The sequence below is a fragment of the Aegilops tauschii genome, chromosome 5, assembly GCF_002575655.3.
Source record: "Aegilops tauschii subsp. strangulata cultivar AL8/78 chromosome 5, Aet v6.0, whole genome shotgun sequence".
Classification (NCBI taxonomy): Eukaryota; Viridiplantae; Streptophyta; class Magnoliopsida; order Poales; family Poaceae; genus Aegilops; species Aegilops tauschii.
Genome location: NC_053039.3, coordinates 115,883,846 through 115,903,677, shown reverse-complemented (window position 1 = coordinate 115,903,677; position 19,832 = coordinate 115,883,846). Strand labels below are relative to the sequence as shown.

General features: G+C 45.3%; 1 protein-coding gene and 1 non-coding gene across 2 annotated transcripts; one reads left to right on the top strand and one right to left on the bottom strand.

Moving 5' to 3' along the window:
* Positions 1-12,066: 12,066 nt before the first annotated feature.
* Positions 12,067-12,138, top strand: TRNAG-UCC (transfer RNA glycine (anticodon UCC)). The gene has a single exon. It is a non-coding gene; the product is annotated as a tRNA-Gly (tRNA).
* A 1,200-nt stretch (positions 12,139-13,338) lies between these two features.
* On the bottom strand, positions 13,339-17,962 carry LOC141022608 (uncharacterized). Its single transcript, XM_073498873.1, has 2 exons — positions 16,394-17,962; positions 13,339-13,623 (listed from the first exon to the last, which is right to left on the bottom strand). Exons 1-2 carry the CDS (start codon positions 17,960-17,962, stop codon positions 13,339-13,341), a joined length of 1,854 nt encoding a protein of 617 aa, XP_073354974.1.
* Between the last annotated feature and the right edge of the window lie 1,870 nt (positions 17,963-19,832).

Genomic DNA, 19,832 nt, shown 5'->3' with positions numbered 1-19,832 from the left:
CAATATGTTAAGAACATATACTCATCAAAAATTCTATAGTGCTCCCACTCACTTCTTTGGAAATACAAGTTTCTCATGAACCTTGTATAAACCCAAAATCTTTGATCATCTCATCAAAGCGTTCATTCGAACTCCGAGATGCTTACTCCAATCCTTAGAAGGATTGCTGGAGCTTTGCATACTTGTTAGCATCTTTCAGGATTGACAAAACCTTCTGGTTGTATCATATACAACCTTTCCTCAAGAAAATCGTCGAGGAAACAATGTTTTGACATCCTATCTGCAAGATTTCATAAATAATGCAGTAACTACTAATATAATTCTAACAGACTCTTAGCATCGCTACGAGTGAGAAAGTCTCATCGCAGTCAACTCCTTGAACTTGCCGGAAAACATCTTAACGACAAGTCGAGCTTTCTTAATGGTGACACTTACCATCATTGTCTGTCTTCCCTTTAAAATCCATCTGTACCCAACAGCCTTACGACCATCAAGTAGTTCTTTCAAAGTCTATACTTTGTTTTCATACGTGGATCCTCTCGGATTTTATGGCCTCAAGCCATTCGTCAGAATCCGGGCCCACCATCGCTTCTCCATAGCTCGTAGGTTCATTGTTGTCTAGCAACATGACTTCCAAGACAGGATTACGTACCACTCTGAAGTAGTACGCATCCTTGTCGTCCTATGAGGTTTGGTAGTGACTTGATCTGAAGTTTCATGATCACTATCATAAGCTTCCACTTCAATTGGTGTAGGTGCCACAGGAACAACTTCCTGTGCCCTGCTACACATTAGTTGAAGTGACGGTTCAATGACCTCATCAAGTCTCCACCATCCTCCCACTCAATTCTTTCGAGAGAAACTTTTCCTCGAGAAAGGACCCGTTTCTAGAAACAATCACTTTTGCTTCCAGATCTGAAATAGGAGGTATACCCAACTGTTTTGGGTATTCTATGAAGATGCATTTATCCGCTTTGGGTTCGAACTTATCAGCCTGAAACTTTTTCACATAAGCGTCGCAGCCCCAAACTTTTAAGAGACGACAGCTTAGGTTTCTCTAAACCAGAGTTCATACGGTGTCATCTCAACGGAATTGCGTGGTGCCCTATTTAAAGTGAATGCGGTTGTCTCTAATGCCTAACCCATAAACGATAGTTGTAATTCGATAAGAGACATCATGGTATGCACCATATCCAATAGGGTGCAGTTATGATGTTCGGACACACCATCACAATATGGTGTTCCAGGCGGTAATAGTCGTGAAACAATTTCCACAATTTCTTAATTGTGTGCCAAACTCGTAACTCAGATATTCATCTCTATGATCATATCACAGACATTTTATCCTCTTGTCACGACAATCTTCAACTTCACTCTGAAATTACTTGAACCTTTCAATAATTCAGACTTGTGTTTCATCAAGTAAATATTCTCAGCATCTACTCAAATCATCTGTGAAGTAAGAACATAACGATATCCACTGCGTGCCTCAGCACTCATTGGATTGCACACATCAAATGTATTACTTCCAACAAGTTGCTCTCTTGTTCCATCTTACTGAAAACGAGGCCTTTCAGTCATCTTGCCCATGTGGTATGATTTGGATGTCTCAAGTGATTCAAAATCAAGTGAGTCCAAATGATCCATCTATATGGACTTTCTTCATGCATATATACTAATAGACATGGTTCGCATGTCTCGATCTTTTCAAAAACGAGTGAGTCCAAAGATCCATCAACATGGAGCTTCTTCATGCGTTTTATACCAATATGACTCAAGTGGCAGTGCCACAAGTATGTGGTACTATCATTACTATCTTATATCTTTTGGCATGAACATGTGTATCACTACGATCGAGATTCAATAAACCATTCATTTTAGGTGCAAGACCATTGAAGGTATTATTCAAATAGACAGAGTAACCATTATTCTCCTTTAATGAATAACCGTATTGCGATAAACATAATCCAATCATGTCTATGCTTAACGCAAACACCAAATAACAATTATTCAGGTTTAACCCCAATCTCGATGGTAGAGGGAGCATGCGATGCTTGATCACATCAACCTTGGAAACACATATCGTCATCTCACCTTTAGCTAGTCTCCGTTTATTCCGCAGCTTTTATTTCGAGTTACTAACACTTAGCAACCGAACCGGTATCTAATACACTGGTGCTACTAGGAGCACTAGTAAAGTACACATTAATATAATGTATATCCAATATACTTCTGTCGACCTTGCCAGCCTTCTCATCTACGAAGTATCTAGGGTAGTTCTGCTTCAGTGACCGTTCCCCTCATTTCAGAAGCACTTAGTCTCGGGTTTGGGTTCAACCTTGGGTTTCTTCACTAGAGCAGCAACTGATTTGCCGTTTCATGAAGTATCCCTTCTTGCCCTTGCCCTTCTAGAAACTAGTGGTTTTACTAACCATCAACAATTGATGCTCCTACTTGATTTCTACTTTTGCGGTGTCAAACATCGCGAGTTGCTCAAGGATCATCATGTCTATCCCTGATATGTTATAGTTCATCACGAAGCTCTAATAGCTTGGTGGCAGTGACTATGGAGAACCATCACTATCTCATCTGGAAGATTAACTCCCACTCGATTCAACTGATTGTAGTACTCAGACAATCTGAGCACATGCTCAACGATTGAGCTTTTCTCCCTTAGTTCGCAGGCTTAAGAAACTTGTCAGAGGTCTCATACCTCTTGACGTGGGCACTAGTCTGAAATCCCAATTTCAGTCTTTGGAACATCTCATATGTTCTGCGACGTTTCAAAACCGTCTTTGGTGCCACAATTTTAAACCGTTCAACATTACGCACTGAACTATCACGTAGTCATCAAAACGTGTATGTCAGATGTTCGCAACATCCACAAACGACGCTCGAGGTTCAGCACACCGAGCGGTGCATTAAGGACATAAGCCTTCTGTACAGCAATGAGGACAATCCTCAGTTTATGGACCCAGTCCGCATAATTGCTACTATCAACTTTCAACTAAATTTTCTCTAGGAACATATCTTAGTAGAACTAAAGGGTAAGCTACGACATTATTTGCAAAGACCTTTTGACTATGTTCATGATAATTAAGTTCATCTGATTATTTAATGAACTCCCACTTAGATAGACATCCCTCTAGTCATCTAAGTGATACATGATCCGAATCGACTAGGCCGTGTCCGATCATCACGTGAGACGGACTAGTCATCATCGGTGAACATCTCCATGTTGATCGTATCTACTATACGACTCATGTTCGACCTTTCGGTCTCTTGTGTTCCGAGGCCATGTCTGTACATGCTAGGCTCGTCAAGTCAACCTAAGTGTTTTGCTTGTGTTCCGAGGCCATGTCTGTACATGCTAGGCTCGTCAACACCCGTTGTATGCGAACGTTAGAATCTATCACACCCGATCATCACGTGGTGCTTCGAAACAACGAACCTTCGCAACGGTGCACAGTTAGGGGGAACACATCTCTTGAAATTTTAGTGAGGGATCATCTTATTTATGCTACCGTCGTTCTAAGCAAATAAGATGTAAACATGACAAACATCACATGCAAATCATAAAGTGACATGATATGGCCAATATCATCTTGCGCCTTTGATCTCCATCTTCGAGGCGCGGCATGATCACCTTCGTCACCGGCATGACACCATGGTCTCCATCATCATGATCTCCATCATCGTGTCTTCATGAAGTTGTCTCGCCAACTATTACTTCTACTACTATGGCTAACGGTTAGAAATAAAGTAAAGTAATTACATGGTGTTTTCATTGACACGTAGGTCATACAATAAATTAAGACAACTCCTATGGCTCCTGCCGGTTGTCATACTCATCGACATGCAAGTCGTGATTCCTATTACAAGAACATGATCAATCTCATACATCACATATATAGTTCATCACATCCTTTTGGCCATATCACATCACATAGCATACCCTGCAAAAACAAGTTAGACGTCTTCTAATTGTTGTTGCATGTTTTACGTGGCTGCTATGGGTTTCTAGCAAGAACGTTTCTTACCTACGCAAAAGCCACAACGGTGATATGCCAATTTCTATTTACCCTTCATAAGGACCCTTTTCATCGAATCTGATCCAACTAAAATGGGAGAGACAGACACCCGCTAGCCACCTTATGCATCAAGTGCATGTCAGTCGGTGGAACCTGTCTCACGTAAGAGTACGTGTAAGGTCGGTCCGGGCCGCTTCATCCCACAATGCCGCTGAATCAAGATAAGACTAGTAACGGCAAGCAAATTGAACAAATCATCGCCCACAACTACTTTGTGTTCTACTCGTGCATAGAATCTACGCATAGACCTGGCTCATGATGCCACTGTTGGGGAATGTAGCAGAAATTCAAAATTTTCCTACGTGTCACCAAGATCAATCTAGGAGATGCTAGCAACGAGAGGGGAGGAGTGCATTTACATACCCTTGTAGATCGCGAGCGGAAGCGGTCAAGAGAACGGGGTTGATGGAGTCGTACTCGTCGTGATCCAAATCACCGATGATCCTAGCGTCGAACGGACGGCACCTCTGCGTTCAACACACGTACGGAGCGGGGACGTCTCCTCCTTCTTGATCCAGCAAGGGGGGAGGAGAAGTTGATGGAGATCCAGCAGCACGACGGCGTGGTGGTGGAAGTAGCGGGATCCCGGCAGGGCTTCGCCAAGCGCAAGCAGGGAGGAAGAGGTGTCACGGGAGGGAGGGAGGCGCCAGGGCTTGGGGTGCTGCTCCCATGCGCCTCCCCACTATATATAGGGGTGGAGGGGGCTGGTTTCTTGCCCTCCAAGTCCATTGGGGCGTTGGCAAAGGTGGGGGAAAGAAATCCCATCATTTCCCTTCCCCACCGATTGTTATCCCCCCTTTTTAGGGATCTTGATCTTATCCCTTCGGGATATGATCTTATTCCTTCTAAGGTGGGATCTTGGTGCGCCTTGACCAGGGGTGTGGGGCCTTGCCCCCACTACCCACGTTCATGTGGGTCCCCCCATGCAGGTGGGCCCCACTTCAGAACCTTCTAGAACCTTCCCGGTACAATACCGAAAAATCCCGAACATTTTCCGGTGGCCAAAATAGGACTTCCCATATATAAATCTTTACCTCCGGACCATTCCGGAACTCCTCGTGACGTCCGGGATCTCATCCGGGACTCCGAACAACTTTTGTATTTCCGCATACTAATATCTCTACAACCCTAGCGTCACCGAACCTTAAGTGTGTAGACCCTACGGGTTCGGGAGACATGCAGACATGACCGAGACGACTCTCCGGTCAATAACCAACAGCGGGATCTGGATACCCATGTTGGCTCCCACATGTTCCACGATGATCTCATCGGATGAACCACGATGTCGAGGATTCAATCAATCCCGTATACAATTCCCTTTGTCAATCGGTACGTTACTTGGCCGCGATTCGATCGTCGGTATCCCAATACCTTGTTCAATCTCGTTACCGGCAAGTCACTTTACTCGTACCGTAATGCATGATCCCGTGACCAAACACTTGGTCACATTGAGCTCATTATGATGATGCATTACCGAGTGGGCCTAGAGATACCTCTCCGTCATACAGAGTGACAAATCCCAGTCTTGATTCGTGCCAACCCAACAGACACTTTCGGAGATACCTGTAGTGCACCTTTATAGCCACCCAGTTACGTTGTGACGTTTGGTACACCCAAAGCATTCCTACGGTATCCGGGAGTTGCACAATCTCATGGTCTAAGGAAATGATACTTGACATTAGAAAAGCTCTAGCAAACGAACTACACGATCTTGTGCTATGCTTAGGATTGGGTCTTGTCCATCACATCATTCTCCTAATGATGTGATCCCGTTATCAATGACATCCAATGTCCATGGTCAGGAAACCATAACCATCTATTGATCAACGAGCTAGTCAACTAGAGGCTTACTAGGGACATGTTGTGGTCTATGTATTCACACATGTATTACGGTTTCCAGTTAATACAATTATAGCATGAACAACAGACAATTATCATGAACAAGGAAATACAATAATAACCATTTTATTATTGCCTCTAGGGCATATCTCCAACAGAGGCCAGGCCTCACCGTGGGGCAGTAGGGTCTGGGCAGTGGGGGTTGAGGCGGAGGACGAAGACGACCGGGCGATGGGGAGGCGAGCGACGATCCGGCGAGGTGGCTCCGGCGATGGCGTCGAGCGGCGGGGGCGGCGCCGGGTGATGCCCCGATCCAGATCGGGATCGGGGGAGGGGGCGAACGTGGGTGGGGGAGTGGGAGACGGGGGTTAGGTTCCCCCCCCCCCCCCCGGGTGGGGGATATGGAGGGGGAAGTGGGGCGCCGGCTGGGCCGGCCTGGCGAGCCCAGTGTCCAGCTGGGCCGAAGCCCAGTAAGGGGGGAGGGCTTTTCCTTTTACTTTCTTTTGGTTTTGTTTTTTTCTTTACTGTTTTATTATTTTTATTTTCTGTTTTATCTTAGATACACATTATTTTTAGTTTAGTAAAATATGATAACTCCTAAAATAATGTTTCAGAACCACCCACTGACATAAAACTTTTACCCCGAAATAAATTGGTTTAGAGTTTTATTAATTGAAAAGAGGCATTTACTTAATTGTTTTTGATACTGTTTAAATCACTTTAGAGTATTAAAGCATTATTTAAAAGTATGGTTTCTTCACCATAATTACCTATGCATCATTTGGCACCTCCCGAACATTTTAGTTTTAACATTTGAAAATCCTTACCATTTGACTTGTTTTTTTTACTTTTGATTTAGAACGGGATTGAATCATCGTGATTAACAACAGTCATCGCGGTGACGTGTCATCATTAACAGGGAATTACTGTAGCTTAACTATCCGGGCGTCACAATTCTCCTCCACTACAAGAAATCTCATCCCGAGATTTAGGAGGGGAGTAAGGGGGAAGGGATTGGGTTACGAAAAATCTAACGAATCTTCTCGGTCTTGGTTGCTCTTCTCGAACAGGTCAATCCATTACATTGACGTCTTCGTTACTCTGCTTCATGTCATCATGATGAAGTCGGCATCATTTCTTCGGGAACTCCATCGTACTTATGAAATAATAAAAGGGGGTATTCCGGAAGAATGGACCTCGGCAAGGTTGACTATCTGGTCGATAACATCGGGGAAGGTGGCGGAATTAACTCTCGAATTGAAACTTAAGAAAATATTGAGAGCAAAGTAAGGAGGTATCATGGGGAGTTTCGAGCGGGTGGGCAATCGTTTGATGCCTGAAACAGGGCGTGGAAGGGGTTCAAAGCAACGAAAATAAGTATTGTGTCTGATAACAGAATTGATGATCTCTCGGAAGGTGGCTCGTGAACTACTTACGAAGCCAAGTACGAGGATCAACTTTGGAAAACAGGGATGTACAGGAGAGTCAGGTTTCGATCCTGTGGAACTGTGGGTTATGGGCCCACCATGTGGGTTAAAAGTAGGAAGGGCGGTGACATCTTGCGCGGTCATGATAGCAAGGCATGTCAGAGGATAGCACTGTCAGTTATGTCGACAACAACGTCGGTACCAAGGGCGAGGGACGAAGAGAACCATTTTCCTGCTCGTTGAACGAGGCGGGCCAATAGGCAAAGTTCTCGTCCATCGGTGGTTACCGGAATGTCATTAACAATAATAACAGGGTCTTGCTGACACGGTTGTACACCAAGGTGTTTAGATAAGCAGAAGAATATTACTGCTTAGATCATATGGATCACAAGCAAGGTTAAACAAATCAATGGAAAGTAAAATGTGATCATCAGATCAAACAGAACAATGGAAAGGAAAATGTGTTTGACACATATACCAGGGGTATACCCTTCCCAAGGACAAGCAGAGCAAGATATACACGACGGGATAGAAAGTAGAAACCATTTAGATAAGGGGAGAGGAATTTCATGACATTACCCATACAACGGTGTTTGAATAATTGATAAAGATAATTTGGCATTGTGCTTCAAATGCCCTTATTGAAGATCGGAGTACCACAGACATGCTTCAAGATAGTATTGACATGGTCATCAGGTAAAGATCAGACTTTGGATACACAAAGGATCCATCAGGGACGACTTATAGAATAAGTCTTACAATTTCCTCATGGAAGAATGGATAACCTCACAGAAAAGGAAACTATAACAATAGGTCCTCCGGCCAGGTGTGCTAGGCATGACACCACCTTAACGGGTCATATAAAGACCAATGTAATAACTCTTGGAAATATGTTCCAACCATCATATCTGACCGAGATTCAGATCTGATCGGTGTCAGGATACCTCAGACTCAGGATGCCTGAGAAAGAAAAGGTGCAACACAATTGACGAGATGACATTATAAGATTCTCGGTCAATGAACTATGGAAGCAAGTTCCAAAACAAGAGTTCATCATTAAACCAAGGAGAGGATGAGGAGGTGGTTGGTGGAATCAACGACAATTCCTCGAGATTACCAACAAGATGGATTCCACAATTATGTGAACAAGGAAATAACATTTGTCTGATCAAATGATATAATGATGTATGCTCGAGGAAAACATCAATTAAACATTGGTTGAAAGGTGCACCCGAAATATGGGGTTAGGTTGCATGATCGAGGTTAGAATGGTGTTTCAATAACCAATGGTCTAAGACTGAACTGCCGACCATTAACTTCAAAGTGATAAGGTTGCTAGAAATACAGAATCCAAGCAGCACCGTTCACTTGTTGGTACCCCGGTTAGAATCAACACGGGAACCAAGAAAGGATGGTGATGGTGAGAAGTATCATTATTTCAAGAATTCGTAAAAGGTGAAGCAATCCACACCACATCCTTGACATAAAAGCCAGTAATACTTAGAATCATAACATAAGTTGGATAGAAAGGACCTCTAGGTACAACACAAACAGGAACAAGTTTGTGTTGGGGGGAAGGCAAGAATGTTGTCGATGGTAACACAATTCATTGAGGGGCCAGGATGTTATTTCTCATCATGAATTTGATTGGTATTCTGGAAGGAGTCAAATGATGATCGCGACAAATTTTGTCGAGAGGCTCCATGAAGATGCAATCAATCGGCGATGACATCAAGTCAAAGGGATGATGAAGCGAAAGGTTATTGGAACCACGAGTACGACACAAACTCGAAATCAAGCTTGCTGTTCAAGGTGAAATGATATGACGAGGAAAATCGACGTAAGCTTAGCTCATAGTCGAAAGTTGTGCTTCGAGAATAAGGACCAGGAGCATAATTAAAATTAGACGATAATGATATAGTCAATCGGGCTAGGAATGACTTGAAGGATTATTAAACTCGTAAGCAATGAAAATTACTTAGAGTTATTGATTCGGAGTGCGGAATTGATTCACTTATCAGTTTTCTCGGTTGATGACAACCCAAAACCCAGAAAAATTGGAATTGGTGAGAAATAACAGTTGATGAAGAACCCATAAGAAGTTATGCAGTTTCGTGATAATCTCGAGATACCAGGGGGGTAATACTCGACAGTAGATCAAAGTAAAGGTTGGACTGGTGTATTCATCCACAGAAGACAAGTGTTTAAACTTGCCCGAGAAATGGAATCAAAGAAGAACATATGGTCGGAACCATGATTGCAAAGGATCAATTCACTGATACCAAAGGATATTATATCAAGGAAATAGCTATTATTACAAGAAGCTTCCAGGATAGGATCTACATCGTGTCCATGGGCATGAACACAAAGTTCAAGGTCGACTCCCACTTCTCCAATGCATAAACTTTCATTCACTTCTCACTTTCGAAAAAGTTGTACTGTTGAAATTTTATCTGGCAAAATACCAGAAGAGTATTACTCGTGAAAACTTTTGAGTTCACACATATTAAGGAAGGCATATGTTCAATCCATCAGGGTATCGTGGAAACATATACCACAAGCTTCAATAGTAAATACCACCAGGTCAAAAGCTGAGCATGGTTGAGAAAGCAGAGGATACAATTTACCAAAGGCATTATGTATCTGAGGGAAGGCTCACAAGGTTATTGAATATGAAGGACGCTGTTGGATAAAATCCAACAAAGGATCTGCCGGTCGATAATGGAGCTGATGTGAGTATCGACACACAACCAAAGGAAGTAACAATGCAAAGGCATTGGATTATAGAAACAACTGACTAATTCAGAGCTCAAATGCAAAGGAATTGTGATTTTCAAATGAAGGACTCAAAAGCAAACGCTCTGATTAAGGATGGATAAGTTGAGTAGACTTAGAAGCACAACCGATCAAGGCATTGATTGGTCAAGAACCAGCTCATATCCAAATGACGACTGAGCCGGAAGGATAATCTCATTGACGAGTACGTCCGTATGAGCGAGTCTACATGCCTAGAGTCCCTGTATAAGTTCTGCAAGGCTGTGATTGCTGTGTTTGGCCCTGAGTACTTGAGAGAGCCGACAGCTGCAGATACAACCCGTTTGTTGGCGATGAATGCTAGCAGGGGCTTCCCGGGGATGCTTGGCAGCATAGACTGCATGCACTGTGAGTGGAAGAACTGCCCTTCTGCTTGGCAAGGGCAGTATAAGGGACATGTCAGGGCTTGCACTGTCATACTAGAGGCCGTGGCATCTCAAGATCTCTGGATCTGGCACTCTTTCTTTGGCATGGCTGGATCACACAATGATATCAACGTGCTTCAGCGCTCGCCGGTGTTTGCTAGGCTTGCCGAAGGCAACAGCCCACCGGTGAACTTTAATGTCAACGGCCACAACTACGACAAAGGGTACTATTTGGGTGACGGTATCTATCCTCAGTGGACCACTATTGTAAAGACAATACCCAACCCTGTTGGAGAGAAAAGGAAAAGATTTGCCCAAGAGCAAGAGAGTGCTAGAAAGGATGTCGAGCGTGCCTTTGGTGTTTTGCAATCTCGATGGGGCATCGTTCGGTATCCTGCTAATACTTTGAGCACACAGAAACTATGGAAAGTGATGACTGCTTGTGTGATCATGCACAATATGTTCGTAGAAGACGAGCGCGCCGGAACGTCTGTACGATCAAGGCTTTCAGTTTCAGGGTGAGAATGTTGTGCCTGAGCATGAAGTAGCGGCAACATTTGAGCAGTTCACTCAGTTTCATGAAGACATGCGTGATTAGGAAACTTACGTGCAATTACAAAATGATTTGGTTGAGCATATGTGGACTCATGTTGGCCACCAATAGATGTATCTTCTTTTATTCGTTTGTAAAACTATGTGAAACATTTTTATTTTTATTTGGCCTGTAAAATTATACTATTTATTTGGGCGGACTATTTTGTTTGTTAAATTTTTATTTCACAATATATTGAATGCAATGTAAAATTGCGCGGCCAGCCGGCCATGCCTGCACATATAGGTCGGCTCGTTGGGCGCGCTGCCGACCCATATGAAAAACAGAGCGGACGCCGGGCGGGCGGCTGACCCAAACGGACAAAAAACGAACGAAATCGCCGTCCGTTTGGGTCGGCCCATTGGAGTTGCTCTTAGGGGCTATTTATCGCCGCGGGCTGTCAGCCACTACCTAACTACTTTCTCATGTTCATTCAAGACAACACTTTAGCACAATCTTTTCTGTATCAGAAGAAACTATCCAGATTATGGCTGAAGAACTATCTCGGATGTCGGAACTGTTTTGCCCCCAAAATCCGTGTGATCTGGACTAAGGTGGCCTGGTCTGGAACCTGCTTCTGTAGATGATGCTGGCATTTTGGTAGAAAACTGTCTATTGATGGCCGAGCAACCATCAAAGTCACATTTCAGCAAATCTTTTGATGGCTCGAACTATCCAGGCTAGATTCCAGCAAGTCCTTCCATCGATCAAGCGATCAGTGGAGTGGTTTGTTCCACTGTTTCGGACCCCCCAAATAGGGTGACCACTGATTAATCGTGGTACAGACTGGCTGTAGTCTGAAGTAATGACTCTTCGGGCCTGCTTGCGCAGGTGACGGTGGCATATTGTCTCTCATTTCTTGTACGTCTCAAGAATAGAGCGTGGCGACGCCTTTATGTTCCATTGATAAAAGGTACTGAACTGTTGTGGACATCAAAGCGTCTGTAGTCCAACGGTTAGGATAATTGCCTTCCAAGCAATAGACCCGGGTTCGACTCCCGGCAGACGCATTTTTATTTTCCCTTTTTCTGGAAAAATGTCAGTTACCTACATACTTGTTTTGATGACCTAATTTTTTTGTCGTTTTGATGACCTAATTTTTTTGTTTTTGTGAGTGACCTAAACTTGTCTTATAGCGAAAATAGTAAGTAGCCATGAATGGAAGTCATGCCAATCATTTTCTTCTTTGATTCTTCAGTCACTTTTTTTGGATTTAGTGCTGCTTCATACACTGCTATTATTTTTTTTCATTTCCTCCTAATTTATTTCCCCTTTTCTGGAAAAATGTCAGTTACCTACATACTCGTTTTGATGACCTAATTTTTTTGTCGTTTTGATGACCTAATTTTTTTGTTTTTGTGAGTGACCTAAACTTGTCTTATAGCGAAAATAGTAAGCAGCCATGAATGGAAGTCATGCCAATCATTTTCTTCTTTGATTCTTCAGTCACTTTTTTTGGATTTAGTGCTGCTTCATACACTGCTATCATTTTAGAGACATTTTTTTATTTGTTTATGTTAGGTCTGTATTTGTTGTACGATTTTTCTTGTGCAATTGCATTTGTTTGTTTCTTATAAAGGCATCTCCAAGAGAAGGCAATGGTGGTCGCAGCTGTTGCCTTCTCTGAGCTCGCAAATGTCGCCCCCTCACATTCTCGTCACCAACAGGCTTCCCTGCCAAGAAGGTGATGATGGTCATAGAATTGCTCGCTCCGCTCTCGAGCTACCATGAAGACTACCGTACGAGCCGTCACCGACGTGGTGATGGTCGCGGTTATTGCAGCACCCAGTGGCGAAGACAGGGGGTGCCAGCAGGGGCCTGACCCCCCTAACATCCAAGAGTTGTTGATAATTTGCTTGTGAACAGTGCAAAATTAGTCATATTTGTTGCTAAATGTCTCTCTTTCTATGGTTTGGCCCTCTCCATCCCGATTCACCATCATTCGCCCCCCTCGATCAATTTTTTCTGGCTCCGCCACTGGCAGCTCCCATCATCGAGCCCTTTCTTTTATCTAGGGTTTAGGACAAACGAGTTTTCCAGCTAGACTAGGATGTAGTGCTAACTTTTTTAAGGACCAGCAAAGGCTGGTGTTTCATTGTTATTAAGCAGGGAGCAGATGACAAAAGTGACAAGGCGAGGATCCGCAGATCAAGGAGAGAAGGAAGAAGAATGAAGAAGAAAGCAAAGTGCCCCAGGCACAATCCACTAGCCTACTCTCCCGGGGGGTCCCCGAAGGGGCTCTGAAAGAACTTGACGCCGCCTTGCTGCCAGAGGTTTAGGCTTCTCCTGATTGCAAGTAGCACATCAGCCACACTGGCCTCTTTTGCCCTAAAAATGCAACGGTTCCTCTCCTGCCAGATCTCCCACAGGGAAAGCATCGCGAGAGCCTTGACTGCTTTCCTGGTTGTTGCCGGCATAGCTCCGATCATGGCTTCAATCTTGTCCAGGGAGCTGGGGCTGCGGATCCAGGTCGCCTGACCCAGAGCATGGCAGTACTGCCAGGTAGATAGTGCAGCCAAGGTCGCAACTACGAAGTGGCAGTGCCAGAACAGGTGCTCGGAGCTTTCTAGGTTGCGCAAGCAAAGCTGGCAAAAATAGTTGTTGGCCCATCATCCTCTTCGCTGCAACCTATCATTGCACCAGAGACGATCTTGGTGAAGCAGCCACGCGAAGATCTTCAGCTTCAGCTTCGCAGGAGCCCAAGTGTCCCAGATCAGCTAGCGAAATTGGGTTTGCGTTGAGCCCTGAAACTGAGCGCAGTAGGCCGATCTTGCGCTGTACTGTCCGGAGGCAGCAATCTTCCACCTGATCTGGTCTTGGCTGGTCTCCTGAAGATCAAGCTGCTGTAGATGAAGCCGCCTATGCAGGTTGAGCACGTCGTGGATGATTGAGCTGGTGTCGCCGTGCGCCAGGTCGGAGATCCAGCGATCTTCAGAGAGAGTTTGGGCTACTGATCAGTTCTTTCTCCTGGAGTGCTTGTACAGGTTGGGGAGGAGGTGTTTCAGCGGTGTCGAGTCTAGCCATGCAGAGTGCCAGAACAATGCTGCTTGACCGTTGCCAACGGTCACCGTTGTGGCCGCATTGAAGAGAGCGTGATCCGAGGCGTCGCAAGGCGGCTCCGTCCCCGCCCACGGCCATTCTGGGTTTTTCCAGGCGTGCCATGATGTCTACTACACAACCTTCTTCTTGTAGACGTTGTTGGGCCTCCAAGTGCAGAGGTTTGTAGGACAGTAGCAAATTTCCCTCAAGTGGATGACCTAAGGTTTATCAATCCGTGGGAGGCGTAGGATGAAGATGGTCTCTCTCAAACAACCCCGCAACCAAATAACAAAGAGTCTCTTGTGTCCCCAACACACCCAATACAATGGTAAATTGTATAGGTGCACTAGTTCGGCGAAGAGATGGTGATACAAGTGCAATATGGATGGTAGATATAGGTTTTTGTAATCTGAAAATATAAAAACAGCAAGGTAACAAGTGGTAAAAGTGAGTGTAAACGGTATTGCAATGCTAGGAAACAAGGCCTAGGGTTCATACTTTCACTAGTGCAAGTTCTCTCAACAATAATAACATAATTGGATCATATAACTATCCCTCAACATGCAACAAAGAGTCACTCCAAAGTCACTAATAGCGGAGAACAAACGAAGAGATTATGGTAGGGTACGAAACCACCTCAAAGTTATCCTTTCTGATCGATCTATTCAAGAGTCCGTAGTAAAATAACATGAAGCTATTCTTTTCGTTCGATCTATCATAGAGTTCGTACTAGAATAACACCTTAAGACACAAATCAACCAAAACCCTAATGTCACCTAGATACTCCAATGTCACCTCAAGTATCCGTGGGTATGATTATACGATATGCATCACACAATCTCAGATTCATCTATTCAACCAACACAAAGTACTTCAAAGAGTGCCCCAAAGTTTCTACCGGAGAGTCAAGACGAAAACGTGTGCCAACCCCTATGCATAGATTCCCAAGGTCACGGAACCCGCAAGTTGATCACCAAAACATACATCAAGTAGATCACGTGATATCCCATTGTCACCACAAATACGCACATGCAAGACGTACATCAAGTGTTCTCAAATCCTTAAAGACTCAATCCGATAGGATAACTTCAAAGGGAAAACTCAATCCATTACAAGAGAGTAGAGGGGGAGAAACATCATAAGATCCAACTATAATAGCAAAGATCGCGATACATCAAGATCGTACCACCTCAAGAACACGAGAGAGAGAGAGAGATCAAACACATAGCTACTGGTACATACCCTCAGCCCCGAGGGTGAACTACTCCCTCCTCGTCATGGAGAGCGCCGGGATGATGAAGATGGCCACCGGTGAGGGATCCCCCCTCCGGCAGGGTGCCGAAACAGGATCCCGATTGGTTTTTGGTGGCTACAGAGGCTTGCTACGGCGGAACTCCCGATCTATTCTGTTTCTGAAGGTTTTTAGGGTATATGGACATATATAGGCGAAAGAAGTTGGTCAAGGGAGCCACGAGGGGCCCATGAGGGTGGGGGCGCGCCCAGGGGGCAGGCGCGCCTCCCTGCCTCGTGGCCTCCTTGAAGCTTCCTTGACTTCAACTCCAAGTCTCCTGGATCACGTTCGTTCCAAAAATTACGCTCCCGAAGGTTTCATTCCGTTTCGACTCCGTTTGATATTGCTTTTCTGAGAAACACTGAAACAAGGGAAAAACAGAAACTGGCACTGGGCTCTGGGTTAATAGGTTAGTCCCAAAAATAATATAAAAGTGTATAATAAAGCCCATAAACATCCAAAACAGATAATATAATAGCATGGAACAATCAAAAATTATAGATACATTGGAGACGTATCATGCCACAACTAGCGTAGGCGTAGGGTGCGGCTGAATTTTGGCAGGTCCAGGATGCCAAGCCCGCCGTGCTCGATCGGGGAGCAAACCCGCCCTAGTTGACTTTGCAGCTTCCTCCAGAGAGCTCCTGATCACGACCCCAAAGGAAGCGACATCTACATTTATCAATTTCCTTCAGCAGTTTCACCGGAACGCGGAGCGCAGTGAGGGCGAACGTTGGCAGGGCGGTGAGGATGCATCTGACAAGGACCCTGCGCCCCGCGATGGAGAGCATTTTCCCTTTCTAGCCAGCAAGTCTAGCTCTAACTCGATCGAGGATGAATTGGGGATGAACTAGACGAAGCCGGCCAATCGTGAGGGGTAGCCCTAAGTATCTTATCGGGAACTGCATAGTTGGCCCCCCAAAAGATTGAAGGACGGTAGTAAGGTCGATGTCACTGCAGCATATCGGAGTCGTCGTGGATTTGGCGTTGTTAATCCTCAGGCCTGTGGCATCGCCCAAGCTCTCGAGCATGGCCATTAATTGATTGATCTCCTCCTTGACGGGGTTTGCAAATATGATGGCGTCATCTGCATATAAGCTAACCCTAAATTTGATCTCTCCGCCCGGCACCGGAGTAATGTCAAGTGCGTCTTCTGCAGCTTTGAGCAGGCGATGGATGGGGTCGATCGCTAGGATGAAGAGAAGCGGTGATAGGGGGTCGCCCTGCCGTAGGCCGCACCGGTGTAGGATTGTTTTGCCAGGGATTCCGTTGAGAAGGAAGGCAGACGATGAAGTGGAGAGCAACAGGGTAATCCATTCACGCCATTTAGCACTAAACCCTAAAGTTACCATGAGCTCAAGCAGATATTCCCATGAAACGTTGTCGAATGATCTTGAGATATCTAGCTTGAGGAGGACAGTCGGCGTCTTTCTGCGATGCAAGGCTCTAACACAGTTTTGGACGTAGACGAAGCTATCATGCAGGCATCTGGTTTTCAGAAATGTTGTCTGGGCCGATGATATGAGGCTTTGGACCACCGGAGCTAGCCTGATCGAGAGCACTTTGGAAACTAGCTTAGCTATGGAGTCAATCAGGCTAATCGGACGGTAGTCGCTAATGATGCTCGTGCCGTCTTTCTTGGGGATTAGGGATATGATCGCCGAGTTGAGCAAGCCAAAGTTGTTGCCGGCCAAGTTGTAGAACTGGTTAAACGCCTGCATTACGCCTTCCTTGATTATCGGCCAGCATGACCTGAAGAATAAGCCACTGAATCCGTCCGGCCCGAGAGATTTTTCCGCCGGCGAGGCCTGAATCGCCGCCCACACCTCTTCCTCTGAAAACGGGTTGTCAAGTCCACCACCTTGGATTGTTGGCATTTGAATCTGGCTCGAGTTGATCGTGGTTGATCTCTGTTGGGTAGCTCCAAGGATGCTGTCAAAATGGCTGTGAATAGCCGCTTCTTTCTCGCTGTGCTCCGTGGCTACTGTTTCATTGACTTTCAACGCATGAATGAAGTTCTTCCTCCTTCTCGAGCAGATTTTTGCCATGAAGAACTTGGTTGCGGCATCACCAGAGCGCAGCCAGGTGAGTCTCGAGGCCTGCCTTTTCTTGCAGTGCTCGATCGCTGCCAGCCCTAGCAGCCTGAGCTTGAGGTCCTTCCGCAGCTCTCTTTCGGCCGGCGAGAGCTGACGCCTTTCCTGGGCCACATCCAGGCGCAAGATGACCTCGCAGGCGATGTGGAACTGCAGCTTTGCATCGCCGAAGAGGCTCCGGCTCCAAATGCGGAGGTCCTTGGCCGCATGAGCAAGCTTGGTGTGGAGGCGGGCAAAGGCGCATGTTGCAGCGACCGGCCGCGCCCAGGCCGCGGTCACCGTGTCAGTGAAGCGTGGGAAGTGCAGCCAGAATGACTCGAACTTGAAGCACCTACGTCGGCGAGGTCCTGCCGCGTCCGAAAGCACGAGCGGGCAGTGGTCGGAGCAAGCCGTGGAGGCTGCCATGAGCATGGCCAGAGGAAACAGGGTTTCCCATGGCGCGTTGCAGAAGAATTTGTCGATGCCCACTAGGGTTGGGCTGTCACACTCGTTGCTCTAGATGAACCTGCGGTTGTTGCATTTGATTTGGCGTAAACCAGCTCTGTCTATTGCAGCCCTAAAGCACCCCATGAGCCTCCTATTGAGGTTGAGGTTGTTCTTCTCCCTAGCCTCATAAATTTGGTTGAAATTGCCATTGATAAGCCATGGCTCGGAGCTAGGCGGGGCAGAGTTTGTGATCTCGGCAAGGAAGGCCTCTTTGCTCGCGTCGTTAGTCGGACCGTAGACCGTGGTTAACCAGAACGAGGTCTAGTGTCTAGCTACACAAACCTTAACCGTGATCGCGAACTGGCCTACGGCATGGGTGTCGACGTCTATGATACGTCTCCAACGTATCTATATTTATGAAGTATTCATGCCATGTTTACAACAATTTTATATGGTTTTGGTATGATCTGCATGGAACTATCCCGGACTGACGCTGTTTTCAGGGGAACTACCGTGGTGTTGTTTTTTGTGTAGAAATGAAAGATCTCCAAATGAGCTGAAACTTTTTGACGATTTTTTTGGGAACAAAAGAGACCCTCGAAGCTTCATGGGAGGGCCAGAAGAGCCACGAGGAGGGCATAACCCACTAGGGCACGCCTGGTGGGCCTGGCTTGGCCCGGTGGGTTGTGCCCACCTCGAGGCCCTCTTAGCGTGAAACCAACGCTAAAAAATCCTATAAATAGAGAAACCATCAGGGTTAACCTAGATCAGAAGTTCCGCCGCCGCAAGGCTCTGTAGCCACCGAGAACCAATCTAGACCCCGTTCCGGCACCCTGCCGGAGGAGGGAATCATCTCTGGTGGCCATCTTCATCATCCCGGTGGCCACCATGATGAGAAGGGAGTAGTGCACCCTCGGGGCTGAGGGTTTGTACCAGTAGCTATGTGTTTAATCTCTCTCTCTCTCTCTCTCTCTCTCTCTCTCTCTCTCGTGTTCTTGAGATGTCACGATCTTGATGTATCGCGGGCTTTGTTAATAGAGTCGGATCATATGGTGTTTTCCCTCTCTATCTTGTTGTGATGAATTGAGTTTTTCCCTTTGAGATTTCGTTGTTATCGGATTGAATACTTTTATGGATTTGAGAACAGTTGATATATGTCTTGCAATTGAATACTCATGGTTACGATGGGGTATCGTATTGATTCAATGATATATGTTTTGGCACTCAACTCGCGGATTCCCGAGGTGACATTGGGGTAATCTATGCATAGGGGTTGATGCACGTTCTTGTCTTTGTTTCTCCGGTAGATATCTTGGGGCACTCTTTGAAGTTCTTTGTGTTGGATTGAGTATTATGAATATGAATTTTCTTTGGTGTTATTTTAGTACGAATTGTAGGATAGATCAAACGGAAAGAATAGCTTTGTGTTATTTTAGTACGAACTCTTGAATAGATCGAACGGAAAGAATAGCTTTGTGTTATTTTAGTACGAACTCTTGAATAGATCGAACGGAAAGAATAGCTTTGAGGTGGTTTCGTACCCTACAAACAATTTATTATTATGTTCTCCGCCAGATAGGAACTTTGGAGTGATTCTTCATCGCACTTTGAGGGGTGGTTATATGATCCAATTATATTAGCACTGTTGAGAGATTGCACTAGCGAAAGTACGGACCCTAGGCCTCATTTTCAAGCATTGCAATACCATTTTGGTGCCCATTTACTATTTGCTACCTTGCTGTTTTTATTTATTCCAGATTATAAAAATATATTTCTACCATCAATATTACACTTTTATCACCATCTCTTCGCCAAACTAGTGCACCTATACAATTTGCCATTATATTGGGTGTGT